Source organism: Orycteropus afer, unplaced genomic scaffold (assembly GCF_000298275.1).
Source record: "Orycteropus afer afer isolate SDZICR_OR568_19922 unplaced genomic scaffold, OryAfe1.0 scaffold00008, whole genome shotgun sequence".
Taxonomy (NCBI): domain Eukaryota; kingdom Metazoa; phylum Chordata; class Mammalia; order Tubulidentata; family Orycteropodidae; genus Orycteropus; species Orycteropus afer.
In genome coordinates this window covers 531,749-549,012 of record NW_006921595.1, presented here as the reverse complement: position 1 = coordinate 549,012, position 17,264 = coordinate 531,749, and the positions used below count along the sequence as shown (strand labels likewise).

The window sequence follows — 17,264 nt, the reverse complement described above, 5'->3', positions numbered from 1 at the left end:
GTAAACTGTGGTCAATGACATGAGACAAAGTATATGTGAACTGCTGTATGGAAAGTGAATTTGCTCTGTAAATCTTCACTCAAATCACAATTAAAAAAAAAAGAAAAAAAGAAGTAAGGATGGTTGTAGTTGTTGTTGTTTGCTGTTGAGTCGGACCTGACTCATTGTGACCCCTCCTTGGGTTTCCGAGGTAGTATCACTATGGAAGTAGATTGCCCAACCTTCCTTCCAAGGAGTGGCTAGTAGGTTTGAACCGCCAACCTTCTGGTTAGCAGTCAAATGCCTTAGGCACTATGCTACCAGAGCTCCCAAGGATGGTTAGACCTTGTCTTATGTACTTTAGACAATTTGTAAGGAAGGACCAGTCCTTGTTATCCTTGGTAGGATAGAGGGTTAGCAGAAGACAGGAAGATCCTCAACAAGATGGACTGACACAGTGGCTGTAGCAATGAGCTCAAACATAGCAATGATTGTTAGGATGGTGCAAGACCAGGTAATGTTTCACTCTGCTATACAAAGGGTCATTATGAGTTGGAACCATTTCAACAGCACCTAACAAAAACAACAGCTCAAAATCAAACTGTTTCTCTTCTTATGGCTCTCTACTATTTCATAGGGGATATGCCTTCTTGTAGGAGCTCTGGTAGCATAGTGCCTAAAGCACTTGACTGCTAACCAGAAGGCTGGCGGTTCAAACCCACCAGCTACTCCTCAGAAGGAAGGTGGGGCAATCAACTTCCATAGTGATACTGCCTCGGAAACCCAAGGAGGGGTCACTATGAGTCGGGTCCAACTTGACGGCACATAAAAATGACAACATGCCTTCTTGTTCCTTATGGAAAATGCAAAACCAAAACATTTTTTTCTTTTGACTTATATCATAAAACCTGCAAAAGCCAGAACTCGTAAAAGACAGAAATCTATCAGAGAAGGAAAACTCAAATATTTTCCATTAAAACAAGTGATAGAAAAGTGGCAGGATGCACTCTGTTGAAACCTTGCAAGACCCAGAAAAACAAAGTAGTCCCTTTGAGTTCTGGCTCTCACAGGTTTCACTGTATACTGAATCATTTTTGTAAGTCTACTTTTCCCTAAATCTTTATGATGATGCATCATTTCCCTAATCCTTCACATTTTGTTTAGCATTTTATTTTGTATTTATCCCTAATTTAATCATTCTTAATATGAAGAAATTCATAAGAGCTGGCTGTTTTCCAAAAGCAAGCCATGTGAATTACTCTAGGTTTCCCTCACTCTCTACTTAGGCTGCCAAATAAATTCAGGAGAAAGAACCAAGAGTAAGGCTGACATTCATGTCTGAATAGCAAGTTTTCACAATTGTTGTTAGTTTTAATTTTTATATTGAATATTTACTTTATTTGCATTGCTTAAGTTAGCAAGGATTACATTTAACTTAAATCAGCAATCAACACCCATTGAAGCAGCAGTCAAGAAATTAAATGACACATTGTATTGGGTAAATCTGCTGCAAAAGATCTCTTTAAAGTGTTAAAAAAAAAAAAAAAAAAAGTTGTCACCTTGAGGACTAAACTGTGTCTGACCCAAGCCATGGTATTTTCAATCACTTCATATGCATGTGAAAGCTGAACAATGAATAAGGAAGAAGAGTTGATACCTTTGAATTATGGTGTTGGCAAAGAATACGGAATATACCATAGACTGTCAGAAGAATGAACAAATCTGTCTTGGAAGAACTAAACCAGATGTTCCTTAGAAGGGAGGATGGGGAGACTTTGTATTGCTTACTTTGGACACACTATCAGGAAGAGCCAATCCCTGGTGAAAGACATCATGCTTCATAAAGTAGAGGGTCATCAAAAAAGAGGAAAATCCTCAATGGGATGGATTGACAATGGGCTCTCCTGAAAGGACATGGGGTGGGGGGCAGTATCCTCTTACTTCCTCCAACTTCACAAGGGGGAAACAGAATCACAGACAGCAGCCTAAGGCTCATCACTATGAGATGGAAGTCAAACATGCCACCATACTCCAATCTTTTAACCAATTCTGACACCAACCATCCCTCCCATGGCACTCACTACTTCTCTGCTGGGCTTGATAATTTGTTGCAATGAACACACAGAACTCACAGACAATACTCATGATTATGGGGTTAATTGGGAAAGTAACAGGTTATAATTCAGGTTCAGGCACATCAATCCATCTCATTGAAGGTGTCCCTCATTTTTGCTGACCCTCAACTTGACCAAACATGGTATCCTTTTCTAATAACTGATCCCTCCTGACGATGTATCCAAAGTAAGTGAGTCGAAGTCTCAGACCATATTCTGTGATCAACAGGGTTTTCATAGGCCAATTTTTGGAATTCAATTGTCATACCTTTCTTCCTAGTCTGTCTTAGTCTGGAAGCTCTGCTGGAACCTGTCCAAATGAGTGATCCTACTGGTATTTGAAGTACTGGTGGTATAGTTTCCAGCATTCTAGCAACATGCAAGCCACCACAGTACTACAAACTGACAGTGTATAACATAAGCCTCAAAAGTGAGCAAAAAGAGTGATGCACAAGTTGCTTCAAAGCACAGCCTTCCATGTATACTTATCAGATTGATGTGCACAATGCCTACATAATTTTCAGTCTATTTAGAAATGCATCTGGTACAGTGGATCCTCATCTAGTGAGACCATCAATTCCAAGAGGGAAGGTCTCAATTTCTCTTTGTCATACATATGAAGAATGAGCTTGTTCAGCAGAGTAATGATGTAGACAAGATTAAAGGGAGACTGTTTTCAAGAACTCTGACAGCATTCATTTAGTATACTAATTAAAACAGAAACTTATCTATTAAGAGTGAAATCTACTTGACAAGCACTTTTTAATAGCTAGTGTAAGCTGGGTACTTGAGAGTTAGAATATGGCATTTTTTAAAATGTTTTCTGTAAGTCAGACTTTTAACAATTCAGACACACACACCCCAAAAAAACATGTTGCTGTCAAATCGGTTCTGATTCATAGTGACCCTATAAGACAGAGTAGAACTGCCTCATAGAGTCTCCAAGGCTGTAATCTTTATGGAAGCAGACTGCCACATTTTTCTCCTGCAGAGTGGCTGATGGGTTCAAACCTTTAGCAGCTGAGTGCTTATTCACTGCACCACCAAGGTTCCTACAACACACACACACATAAACCTCATAATTAAGTGGAGAATTTTCAGTGCCTAACTACCTTAAAGTATGCTAATGTCTGCAAAGCATGCAAAAAAAATCTAAGTCTCACCATCTGCTAGATGATTCATTTGTAAATCTGCCTACTATTCCTTTAGGAAGTTCCAGGGCTGATTTTTAACCTCATTATGAAAACTGTGGGACTGAATTCAATAATACTGTATAGTACATATGGAAGTGCTCTGAGCTGTTTGGAAGAATGAGCCACATTAATCCTTAGAAAAAAAAAAAAAAAACCCACTGCCATAGAGTAGATTCTGAATCATAAAGATCCCCATTGGTTTTCCAAGGTGGTAAATCTTTATAGAAATAGATTGTCTTGTATTTCTTCTGTGGAGCAGCTAGTGGGTTTGAACTACCAACCTTTTAGACTACCAACCTTTTAGTTAGCAGTCAAATGCCTTACCCACTATGCCACCAGAGATCCTTACATTAATCCTAGACATATTTAAATGAGATGTATACATGATGAAAAAGAAATATGTTTGAAAGTAATTGCTTGGAGATTTAGAGTTTTTATTAGAAGTTCCAGAAAACCAGAGACTTGTGGATAGAGTATTGGTCACGGAGAAGAACTTTTCTCCTTCAGGCCCAAACTAGCCATTGCTGGCAACAAAATAAAGACAATGGGGCATCTGTTGGTGGTAAGCTCCTTTAGGGAAAGAACTGTGACTTACACATTTTTATATACCCTTGTATCCTGGTGGGAGCTCTGGTAGCATAGTGCCTAAGGCATTTGACTGCTAACCAGAAGGCTGGAGGTTCAAACCCACCTGCCCCTTCTCAGAAGGAAGACTGGGCAAGACTGGGCAATCTACTTGTAGAGATACCACCTCAGAAACCCAAGGAGGGGTTGCTATGAGTCAAATCAACTTGATGGCAGTGAGTTTGATTTTTTTGTATCCTGGTGGTGAAGTGGTTAAGTGCTTGGCTGCTAACCAGCAGGTTGGCTGTTCAAAGCAAACCCACCAGCTGCTCTGCTAGAGAAAGATGTGACAGCTTCCATAAAGATATAGCTTTGGAAATCATATGGGGGCAGTTCTACTCTGTCCTATAGGGTCTCTATGTGTCAGAATAGACTTGACAGCAATGAGTTGTTTTGGTTTTTTGGCATCCAGCAGAAAATGACCTTTCAAGGTTAACTCTTTCTTATCTATTTCTAAGATGTCTATTTCTGAAGCTATAGAAATCACATTTAAAAACTTGGATGAACACCCACCTTATTCAGACTTTCCTTCCTGCTATACCTGCTTCAATAATATCATGCGTGACTGTTTCAATAATATCATGCATGACCGCTTCAATAATATGCGTGACTCTCCTTCAGCTTCTGGCCAAACTGGCTTCATATCTTGACTTCCCTTCCTGTTTGGAGTTGTCATATCAGGAAAATAGGTAATTCTTTTATGAGTCCCAAGAACTGCAGCTGCAAATATGAGACTTTCAACAGAGCCTCCAGGACTGCACAACAGCAGGGGGAGACACTCATAGTTTAGTCTACAAGATGATCGCCTGTAGAGTTGCACATTTCACAGCCTACAAGACTGTGCATCCACCTTGAGCTTCCACCAAGGCTTAGCCATGGCCTGATGCATACCCTGGCAAGAACCACACCACCATCTTAGTCTACCTGAATGTCTAAAGAGGGAGATAAGCCATGGTGCTTGGAAGACAGTAGGTGTTCCATAAACGTTTATTGAATAGATGGTATCGTGAGTTGCTGTGACTGGTAAATTATGGGAGTCACATAACTTAAAATGCATCTGACTTCTTGCTAGTAAGATTACTGAATATGAATCTTCAAGAACCATTCAAGAACAAATGGGTTTTGTCCCCTTGTTTGGAGTTGTTACAGATCTGGAATCTTTCCATTCACTTTGTTGTTAATCCAACTGAACAAACATTTACTGAACATCCATTAGGCACAGCTTCTGCTTTAAAAAAGAACATCAAAATCTAGTGAAGAGAGAGTCATTAAAAAAATATTTATGGTATAGCACAAAGCCAGTAATAATATAACGGTGTAAAAATACACAGGTGTGGAACAAAGGAGAGGGTGATTTCTTTGTCCTGGCACTAAAGCCAGCCTTTACAAAAAAAAGTGGCCTATGATCAGAGTTTGGAGAGATGAATGGGCTTGCTTGGTGATTAGCAGAGTGAGGGACTATTTCAAGCAAATGCAACTGCATGTGCAAAAGCATGAAGGTATGAGACAGCATGATAGGGCAATTAGTTTCATTTTTGTAAAGCGTTAATGAAGTAAGGTCAGTTTCTGAAAGGTCTTGTATGTTGTACCAAGGGCTTGAAGTTTATTCTGTAGGCCATGGGAAATCACTGAAGATTTCTCTTCTTTTAACTTTTTATTTTGATAGAATTGTACATTCATATGTATACAGTTGGTAAGAAAAACTACAGAGAGAGCCTGTGTACCCTTTACTCAAGTTTTCCCCTGTGGTAACTTTTAATATCACAACCAGGATACTACTACTACTCACTGCCGTCAAGTCAGATCTGACTCATAGCAACCCCTTCTTGGGTTTCCGAGGCAGTATCACTATGGAAGTGGATTGCCCAATCTTCTTTCAGAGGAGCAGCTAGTGGGTTTGAACCACCAGCCTTCTGGTTAACAGTCAAATGCCTTAGGCACTATGCCACCAGAGCTCCTACAACCAAGATAATGACATTGAAAGATTCAAGATAAGAACATTTCCATCACCACAAGGATCCCTCATGTTGTCCTTTTATAGCCACAACTACTACCCTCCCACCCCTATCTCCTCCTTTTGCCCTGGTGACCACTAATCTATTCTCTAATTCTATAATTTTATTGTCTGAAGAATGTTACATACTTGGTATCATACAGTACATAACCTTTTGGGACTGCCTTTTTTTCACTCACTGAGAGTTGTGTGTACTTCATTCCTTCTTATTGCTGAAGAGTACTCCATAGGAGATCTGGTAGCATAGTGCCTAAGGCACTTGACTGCTGACCAGAAGGCTGGCAGTTCAAACCCACTCCTCAGAAGGAAGGTTGGGCAATATACTTCTGTAGTGATACTGCCTCGGACATCCAAGGAGGGGTCACTATGAGTTGGATCCGACTTGACGGAACATAACAACAACAACAGCACCCCATGTTATGGGTGTACCACTCTTTGTTTAGCAACTCATTCACTGAAGAACATCTGGGTTGTTTCCAATTATTGGACATTACCAATAAATCTGCTATATGCATCAGCATATGGATTTTTATGTGAATATAAGTCTTCATTTTTCTGGGATAAATGCTCTGGGGTACTATTGTTGGAGGGTACAGTAGTTGCTTTTTTTTTAAAGAAATTGCCAAACTTTTTCAGAGTAGATGTATAAATGATCCGTTTTCTCTGAACCCTCACCAGTATTTGGTATTGTTATTATTTGCTTTTGTTGTTGCTGTGATTCTGATAGGTGTGTAGTGGTATCTCACTGTGGTTTTAATCTGCATTTCTCTAATGACAATGATATTGAACATCTTTATAGTTGCCATCTGTGTATCTTCTTTCTGGGAAGGAAGGTTGGGCAATCTACTTCCGTAGAGATACCACTTTGGAAACCCAAGGAGGGTCACTATGAGTTGGATTTGACTCAACAGCAGTGAGAGCTTGGTTTTTTATATCTTCTTTGCTAAACTGTCTTTTCATGGTTTTTGGCCAGATCCTAAGTGAAATGCTTGAGTTTTGACTATTGAATTTTGAGAATTTTTTTATATCCTAGATACCAGTCCTTTCTTGGATATGTGGTTTGCAAATATTTTCTCCCACCATATAGCTTGTCTTTTCATTCACTTTACAGGATCTTTCAAAGAACAAAGGCTTTTTAAATGTTAATGAAGTCCAATTTTTCCATTTTTCCTTTTATGGATCATGTTTTTGATGCCAAGACTCTCTCCTAATCCCAGGTCCTAAAGACTTTCCTCCTAAAAGTTTTGTATTTTTGTGTTTTATATTTAAGTCTGTGATCCATTTTGAGCTCATTTTTGTGAAACGTGTGAGACTTAGGTCAAGGTTCATATTCTTGCCTACAGATGTCTAATTCATCTAGCAACATGTATTAAAAATGGTGTATTTCCTCCAATGAACTGTGTTTGCCCCTTTGTCAAAAATCAGTTAGGCATATTTGTGTGGATCTATTTCTGCATCCTCCATGCTGTTTCATTGACCTCTGGGCCACTGCCGTTTGTACTGCCTATAATATAAATACGAACATTATACTGCTCTGAAAACACAGTTTCCAGACCTCTGTTCTGTGGCCTTTGCCTTCATCTCCACCATCACACAGTTTTTCAATTGCACTACTGGTTCTCAAATTTTGGTATGCATCAGAATTTGTTAAAACAGATTGCTAAAACCCACCTTAAGAGTCCCTCACTCAGTAGATCTGGGATGGGGGGGGGGACCTGTGGGCATCACCATATAATAGACACTCCCGCACCCTCTATCCCAATCCCAGGGCTCACCCTCACTGTATATCCTGCTTGTCCCTGCCCATCCCTGCCAGGGAAGAGTTCATTCACCAGCACAAAAATAGTAGATGAGCCTCCCTTGCTTCACCATCCATCCTTTACTCTAGTTCTACAATAGGAACACCTTTTTCCAGCACTATCTGGATTTTTACCTCCCAAAGGAAAATATGCCAAATTTGAAAGCATTACTAATTAGGGTCCATTTCCTTACTGCTTTTGATACCACTACTTTCTTTTCAACAATGTGCTAGTTTCAGGGCAGAAATTATTCTCCACTCAGTTAGGGGAAGCAATCAAAACCCCAGAACACATCTGTCCAACTATACAAGCTTCAGGGTCAATATCTCTTCCAATGTCCCTAGACTCCCTTAACCAAAGTTCTGTCCTATTGCATTGAATGCAGCCAATTTTAAGTCTCTGGGGTAGAGAGACACCAAAATCTGGGCTCTTCCTGCCACACTGTGGTGATATCTGAATACTACACATGGCCCTTAGTCCCTTAATGGTGGTTTTGTTGGTTGTTTGGTTTTTTAGATTAGAAGGTACCTTTCCTACCTGTTAATACCTACTTACTTTCCAAGCTTCAGCTAATGCTAACCCTCCAGGAGGGTGTCCTTGAATCCACCCCCACCCCAGGCCAGATGAGGTATCCCCCTTCTGGTTCCCACAGCTCCTTTACTGACCTCTGGCATATCCCTCCACATGCTGTATTGGAACCACTTATTTCTCCGCCTGCTTGATCAGATTGTGAGCTCTATGAAGACCAATTTACTCATATTTATGTCTCCACTAAAAGGTTTTCAATAATTATATGTGAAAAGTATAAAGAATGGATGGATATGAGGGAGGGAGGAAGGATGAGAGAAAGGAAGTTGGAAATGGAAATGATTCAGAATAACAACATATATAATAACAACAACCCATACTAATTGAAGGACCTCTGGTAGCATAGTGCCTAAGGCATTTGACTGCTAACCAGAAGGCTGGTGGTTCAAACCCACCAGCCACTCTTCAAAAGGAAGATTGCACAATCTACTTCCGTAGTGATACCACCTTGAAAACCCAAGAAGGGGTAGCAGCTGTGAGTCTAATCGACTCGATGGCAATGAGGTTTTTTTGTTTTGTTCTGTTTTTTAATACTAATTGAGCACTTATGATGTACAGGCATTGTGCTAAGGGCATTATATAATTTAGCCTATTTCATCAAGGCTGATATCCATCTCAGTTTCCCCAGTCTCATCTAACAACTGAGGAAGTAATCCCTGCTCTATCTCCAGGACCCTGATTCTTCACACCCCTACTTTCTTCTTGCCCCTCTTCCCCACAGTTAACATCTGTTGGATTGGTCTGTGACCATGCAACATGGAATTAAGCATTCTGACACTTACCTCTGCATGTGATAGTCACGGAAATTCTGGAAGTAAGTTCGGGTATTATCCTCAGCATTCAGGTGAGGAAAGTGTGGCTTAGGGAGGTTAAGTTACCAGTACAAAGCCAGGCCTGACACCAGAGCCTGTGTCCCTAGTTGCTTTTGAGGACTCTCAAGAGGGATATATTGGAGACCACTGGGGGCAAATTCCAGTGGGACCTTGGGAGTGTGTGTGCTGGGCAGTAGGATCACCTGACTTGCTATGAAGTTAGGATGAGGAAGAGGAGGGTGAGCAGCCTCAGGTAGAATATTGGTTTACTCAGTCTTCACTCAACAAGCATTTGTTCCACATCAGGTATAGAAGATATACAGCTCAACCAGACGGGTGTTTTCCCTCAAGGAGCCCACTATCAAATGGGGACACTGGCATACACATATAACAGACATTTCCAGGCAGGAGTGTTCTTTTCTCAGCCTGGCATTAGAGTGCAGCTGGGCCAGCATCCCAATCGTTTGGGCCAGAGCTGCTGGCCACAAGATGTGCTCAGCAAGGGACTCAGCCCCACAGCCAGGTGACTTTTCCCAGAAGCCAGAGACTGTCAGGACCCCTAGTTTCAAAGGCACTCCACAGAAGCTCCTGACCTTGCTGGGCCTGGAGCTGGACTAGGGGTGGGAGCAACTCTTCATAGCACAGACCTGGCCCCTAAAGGGCATTATGGCTCCAGGAGGAGGCTGAGATGCAACCAAATGTAGAAACCCTTCCCCCTCCAATCAGCTCCACTTGTGAGGCACAAAGATCCTTCCAGGCTGCCTCTTCAGCTGATTTTCCCACTGTGTAAGGCTCTTTTGTGCCTATATTAGTTTCCTCAAAAGAATGTTGCTATTGAGTTGACTCTGACCCATGGTCATATGTGTGTCAGAGTAGAACTGCTCCACAAGGTTTTCAAGGCTGTGAACTTTCAGAAGCAGATGACCAGGTCTTTCTTCTGAGTCACCTCTGTGTGAGTTCGAACTGCCAACCTTTCAGTGTGTGGTTGAGCTCTTAAACAACTGTACTACCAAGGGACTTCCCATTAGTTTCTATAACTGCCATAACAAAGTACCACAAACTAGGTGGCTTAAAACAACAGAAATTTATTCTCTTATGGCTCTGGAGCCTGTAAGTCTGAATTCAGGATGTTGGCAGTTTTAATTCCTTCTGGGTAACTTGAAGGGAGATTCTGTTCATGCCTTTCTTATAGCTTCTGTTGACATTGGATAATCCTGGCATTCCTTGGATTATAGACTCTAATCTCTGCCCCTGTTTTCACGGGACCATCTTTCCCGTGTCTCTGTCTCTTCTTCCCTTTTTATAAGGACACCAATTACTTGATTAGGGCTCACCTTCCTCTAGTGTGACCTCATTTTAACTAATTACATTTTCAAAGACCCTATCTTCAAATAAGGTCACATTCACAGGCACCAGGGATTTGGACTTCAGTATATCAGTTAGGGGAACACAATTCAACCCATCACAGTGTACATGTGTTTTCCTGGCATGTCCTCCTCACACTTTCCTTGTCCGGGTAATTCCTGTCATCCATCAACACTCAGAGCAGGCATCCCCTTCTCCTAGAAATCTGACCTAACTTATTGTGAAGCCCTGTCCTGTGTTCCCACTGTCCTTCCCCAGCATTCCTCACCCCCTGCCCATACTAACCCCTCTGACAGCACATCACTGGCTAACTTCTCTTGTCTCCTCACACCAAGATTTACACTCCTTGAAAGCCTGGATCTTGTTTTAATCAGAATTTGAATCCTTAACATATAGCATGAAGCCATCGAGTGTTCAGTAACTATTTGGTAAATGAATGAGTAAATGAAAGCACAAATGAAATAACCCCATTGTCCTCTTTCTCACACATATAGAATACACTTTCAGGGATATAGGGGGGAATTTTTTTAAGTTTGCTATCAATCATTTTCACCATAGTAAGAGCATACCCTCTCTCTCAAAGGAATATGCATTTCACATCTTCAAGATTTTCCCTTATTCAGAGAATTTCTGATATCAATGAGCTAGTGAATAGGGGTGTGTTGGGAAAGATAGAATCAATGCTTGTGCCTGTGAAGCCTGTCCTGTGTTCAGACTTGTGTACTTCTATTATCAAGCTGGTTGTCACCATGTCTCTGAGCCTCAGAAATGGTAAATGCCTGTCCCTTAAACTAGGGGATAAGTAACACGCACTGGTAACAACCAGAATTGGGAGCTGGGATAACTAGAATCACAGCAGTGAGCAAATTCTCCTCATTTCTCTCACCTCATCATCCTCATTCATAAGATGGAGACACCATCACTGCCTACCTCAAGAGATGGCTGTGAGAACTGGATGTCAGAGAGCTATGCGTGTAATACCCACGGGAGGTGCATACCAGTGTATGCCTGTCCAATGTATAGCATGAGGGAGCCTCTCACACAGGAGCTCTAGCCCCATGACAGCCAGCCCTGATGGTAGAGGCCATTCTCAAACCATCTCTCCACCCAAAGCCATTGTGCCTGGGCTCATGCAGTCCTTAAAGCCAGGGTCATTCTTCAGTCCTCATTTTCTTGGATGCTGTCATTCTTCTGTAGTGTTTAAGGGAAGGATAAAATTCTCTACTCCCTTTGAATCTCTACTCACTCCTTCCCTCCCTTTCTCTCATTTGTGTTATTGTATATGCCTATGGTTATCAGGCAGATGTTCTGATTAGATTAGTCAAAAGCTACTGCCAAAGCCTGAAATGTTGGAGGCAGAGGTGGTGAAGGGACTCCAATAGGATCGGATTCTCACTCCACATGTCCATCACCAAAGCACTGCTACTTGACTGAAAATATCAAGTGTTTCCAAGGTAAACATGACAGGAACTGAGCTATAGGTGGCCTTAGGCATGATCTGTGGGCTTTGGTACTGATTTGTTTGAGGAAAGCACAAAGGAGATGTAAAATTTAGGACTACTTGGGAGCACTGGGCCAGCCCCTCTCTCTTCACCAGGGGTCTTTTCTGGTGACCTCTTAGAGGGTCCATTTCTACAGCAGTGGTTCCTGCCTAAATCTATGCTGTGCAATGCACATCAGCAGGGCTTTTCACACATCTTGTCAGATGCAAAAATTAGAAAATGCCACAGTACTTCATCTCCCAGTCTCCAAAGGAAAGACTATCATCTAAATCCTCCTGGTCTTCCAAAACTGAACTCTTCATTCACACAACACAATGAAGGTCATTTTCAACATGGTAAAGCAAAATACATATCAATCAGATAATGCCACTTTAAGGAATATTTTTTCCTTCCTAAAAACCGCCTAATTTTTCCCCTCTCTAGCATTTGCTACAAAAAAGATTTAGTAGTTAATGTGCCATGTGACTTTTTTTCCAGGACAGTGCACTAAGTCAGGAGATTTTTTTTTTTGCCTTTCTTTTTTTTTTTCTCCCCCCTGAATCAGCCCAACCTAATTGGTTTGCCACTAATTACATTTTTCTTGTGTAGATTATTATTTTTTCCTATGCCTTCACTTATCTCCAGCTAATAAGCTTTCAAATGACACATCATTCTTTTAACCCAGTCATTCAGTTTAGAAGCCTGTGAAAGCCATTTACAAGAAGAGTTACCCTCTTCTTTCTGTGAAAGGACCAACTGTTCCCAGTCTCATTTAGGCTTCACAGTAAAGGGTGCCATTCACTCCCTACATCTTGCGAAGCACATCAGAACACCAGAACCCTGAGACATGCACCCAGTGCAATCTGCACAGCGTGGTCAGGTTACAACCCCAGCATAAGTTGCCTGACTACTGCAATAGAGATGGAGAAATAAAGCTAATAAAAGCATATTCATCATCTTCATTGATCTGTGGGATGAAATACTTATTTTGGAAATAATGGTTCTAGGTGGGAGGGTAATGGAAAATGGGGCCCGTGAAAACCAAGTATTTTATTATACAATTTCTAAAATGTGGGCACTTAATGCTCTTTCATTATCATACATTTCTATAAAAATCATTTGTAGGAAACCAGTCCCTGAGTTTTGAAAACTCCCCAAAAGAGATTGAAGGCAAGGTTTAGAAGAAGTCCTAAAAACAGAGAAAGTATACTTTCAGGTTTAGTTATTAAGACATATTATGGCAGTGTCCCCGCTACCCATCTGTCAGTTTGACATACTGTGGTAGCTTGCATGTTGCTCTGATGCTGGGAAATATGCCATCTGTACCTCAAATACCAGCAGGGTCATCCATGCTGGACAGGTTTCAGCAGAGCTTCTTTTGGAAAGAAAGGTCTGGTAGTCTACTTCCAAAAATTAGGTAATGGAAATCTTATGGCTCCCCAGAGAACACTGTCCAACTTGCTTGCTTTGGACATGCCATCAGGAGGGATCAATTGCTAGGGGAGGACATTATGTTTGGTGAAGCAGAGGGCCAATGAGGGTGAAGGAGACCTTCAGTGACATAGACTGTAACAATAACTGCAACAATGGGCTCCAAAGTGCCAGTAAACATGAGGGTGACACAGTACAGGGCGTTTCATTCTGTTGTTCAGAGGCAACCCTATGACAGCTATGTAGCTATGTTTGTATGGCAGTATCCTGGTAGCATAGTGGCTAAGACACTTGCCTGCTAACCAGATGGCTGGCGGTTCAAACCCACCAGCCACTCCTCGGAAGGAAGGTTGGGCAATCCTACTTCCGTAGTAATAACTGCCTCGGAAACCCAAGGAGGGGTCGCTAGGAGTCGGGGCCGACTCGACGGCACATAACAACAACAACAACAACATCCTACATGAACAACATAGTGATGGGGAAGTCTAATGTACAACTCTATGGCAACATTTTTGTAAAAGAGAAAAGACAGTTAGGACTTTGCTACTTTTCACATGAGGAAACTGAGACCTAGAAAGTATAAGTGAAATGACTTTAAGTGAAAGCCAGCCAAGCTACAATGATGCTGGAGAAAACAATCCGTCTGTGTATTTACAGCTCTACTATCTGTGCTTGAGGAACAGCAGGTTTGGAAGCATCTCCAGGCAATCCTCCTCAATTTCATCAGCCTTTCACTCCCTTCACTGAGATCTGGGTTTCAATCCAGGGAGTATAGTAACTTGCTGTATAATTTGCTGATCATACTGGCAGGGAAAACATCAAGAGGTTTTTGATTCCTGCTGTCTCATTGGGATGAAGTGAAATTCATCGGTAGCTCCACAGCCAAATGATTATGCCAGTGTCTAAGGAAAACCATTCCATCTATCTGACCTTCAAAATGTCCCAAAACTGGGGTGACATCCTATAAACCTCATAACTCCACCTTGGGTGGTATGATACTTCTAAATGTATATAGACCTTGAGAGCGACAAGCCTCTCATATGCTCTTCCTCAATTTATTATCATAAAAAGCTAACCCCACTGCAGTACACAATTCTGGGATTCCACAGGAGCCACCTGGGAACCTTATTAAAATGCAGGTTCCAATTCAATAGGTCTGGGATGGAACTGAAGTCCTGCATTTTTTAATCAGTCCCCAAAACCAAAAAACCAAACTCACTGCTGTTGAGTAGATTTCGACTCATAGTGACTCCTCCTTGGGTTTCCAAGGTGGTATCTCTATGGAAGTAGATTGCCCAATCTTTGTTCTTAGGAGTAGCTGGTTGGTTTGAACTTCCAGCCTTCAGGTGATGTCAATCCTGTTGCTTGGAGGACCATACTTTCAATAGCAAAGCTCCAGAGCAGTTTGAAAACCACAGTTCTAAGGATTGAAAGGAGTCCCTGGATGGTGCAAATGGTTAAAGTGTTTGACTGCACATCCAAAGGTTGGAAGTTCAAATCTACCCACAGGTCCTTTGAAGAAATATCTGAAACTCTATTTCAGAAATCATCCATAGAAAACCTGGTGGAACACAGTGCTTCTATGACACACGTGGGGTTGCCATGAGTCAGGGCTAACTCAGTGGCAACTGGCTTTTAGGGATTGAGAAGGCAATGCATAGCTCACTCACAGTGGGGCTCCAATGGACTATGAACCAGGTCAAGACCTTTCCTACATTATGGTTCTATTGCTAGGGGCCACATGATAGGGTCACAGGGGTGAGCACGCAGGTGAGAGGGCCCCTGGGGAGCACGTATGAGCAGCCCAGGGAAGGAGTGAGATGAGATGTACTCACGGGAGAAGCGGGCAAGTGGTCTGGCATTTTTGTCTCCAGCCTCATTTGCAACTGGAAAAGAAAAGAAACAGAGAATACAATTAAGAACAAGGCATGTGTGTCCACAGAATATACCCAGTCGACAGCCAATCCTCTGGATGATTTGACATAAAGGTGTATGTGACTCTTTGTAAGAAGATAAAAGCAACCTTGCTTCCTCTCTTTCTATATATTCACTGCTGCTCTCAGTTCCTAAATGGGGTCAAATGATTTAATCATTTTGACTAGAACATTCTAATAAAGTTGGAGATACCTAAAGAATATTTAATACAGCTAAAGATGTTAAGCATAGTGCCTAAGGCACTTGACTGCTCACCAGAAGGCTGGCGGTTCAAACCCACCAGCCACTCCTCAGAAGGAAGGTTGGGCAATCCTACTTCCATAGTGATACTGCCTCGGAAACCCAAGGAGGGGTCGCTATGAGTCGGGGCCAACTCGACGGCAAACAACAACAACAACAAAGATGCTAACTAGTTTGCATCTAATTTGTAAGAAGCACACATGCCTGATTTCCAGGCGAGTGTACACCCTTCTGCTTCAAGCTTCCAACCGCCAGCCTGCCCTTCAACATATAAATGCATCCCAACCACGAGAAATGAGTCCCTTTTTTTTTTTTTTCTGATTCATAGGAGCAAAGCCAAGGCAGGGACTTCAAAAGGTAATAACAAATTTAGTTTTTATTAAGAAGGACATTCAAATTGCATGTTAAAAGTTCAAACTACAATTTGTTCTGTAAACTTCTACCCAAATCACAATAAAAGTTTTTAAAACAAAACAGGTGAGGTCAAGAAAATTTATCCAGAGAACTGTCCTTGAAAATAATATCCCTAAAGCTTCTCAGCAGGGTGGTTAACCTTCCTCTGAAATACCTCTATATAATTTATCATCATGTAGATAGAGTCATAATTAATATGTCCTATAATTTATGAAGCTATTTTGTGAGTAAAAAAAAAGAGACCAGTTATTAATAAACAAGTTTCACTCCTTTGAAACATTACTTTTACTTCCCATAAAAATTACACATTCTTAAACATCGTTGGTTTGTGCCTACATAGTAAACAGGCATAGATACCTGTTATCTACTCGAATGAACACCAAAAGTAACGAACCAGAGAGATCAATTCATTTTAGTTTAGGAAAAAAATATGAGCATGAGCAAACCAAAGGAGAGTGCTAATTTAATCATTAACATACAAGAAAATGCAGTAGCAAGACAAAATAAATCACTACTTCATAAACTTACTATCTCATTTTGCAAAGAATGAAAGCAAAAAGTCAAAATAAATTCCTTTCACCTTCTCACAAAAGTAAACCTTTTAAAATTCACTACCTTTGGATAAAAACAATAACAATAATAATAAAACTAACAAATTCAGTCTCAGTCTATTTTTGTACTCCTGTCACTGGCATTGTCCTGAGCACTGCCTCTACCCTCAATGTACAGCACAAATAAGACTGTATACAAAAGCAACCAGCAGGGGGAGGCAATATTGCATCCTGCTTCCATCATCTCTCATACATTGCATTTCAAAAAAATAAAAATGAAGAACAAAGAAGGGAAAGAGGAAAGTATGGGACGGAGGGAGGAAGGGAAGGAAGAAAGGAGGCAGGCAGGCTAAAATACTCCTTATCAAATATACTTTAAAAGAAACTATTCTAAACACAAAAAGGGCCCAGGAATTCTAAAAGCAATGGGTATTTTCTTGTTGTCCTCTAAAACTATTTTCAAGTGTTTGTAGAACCATCTCATGAGCCTAAATATTTCACATTCAAACCCCTGCCTCTGAATTTAGCTACCTCTAAATTACTTCAGAACAGCTACTGTCTCAGTAGGAGTCTTTAACCTTAATTTAACATCTTCACATGGATTTTATCATAGCTAAGTAGAAGAGGGGAGCTCTGGTAGCATAGTGGCTAAGGCACTTGACTGCTCACCAGAAGGCTGGCGGTTCAAACCCACCAGCCACTCCTCGGAAGGAAGGTTGGGCAA

At 41.3% G+C, this 17,264-nt stretch overlaps 1 protein-coding gene across 1 annotated transcript in view; it reads right to left on the bottom strand.

Annotated features, from left to right (window-relative positions):
* The window catches only part of PDE1C (phosphodiesterase 1C), a 787,489-nt gene that overhangs the window by 618,307 nt on the left and 151,918 nt on the right, over window positions 1-17,264 (bottom strand). The window contains exon 2 of the mRNA XM_007945296.2: window positions 15,236-15,286. Coding sequence (XP_007943487.1) covers window positions 15,236-15,286 — 51 coding nt within the window. The remainder of the gene's footprint in view (window positions 1-15,235; window positions 15,287-17,264) is intronic.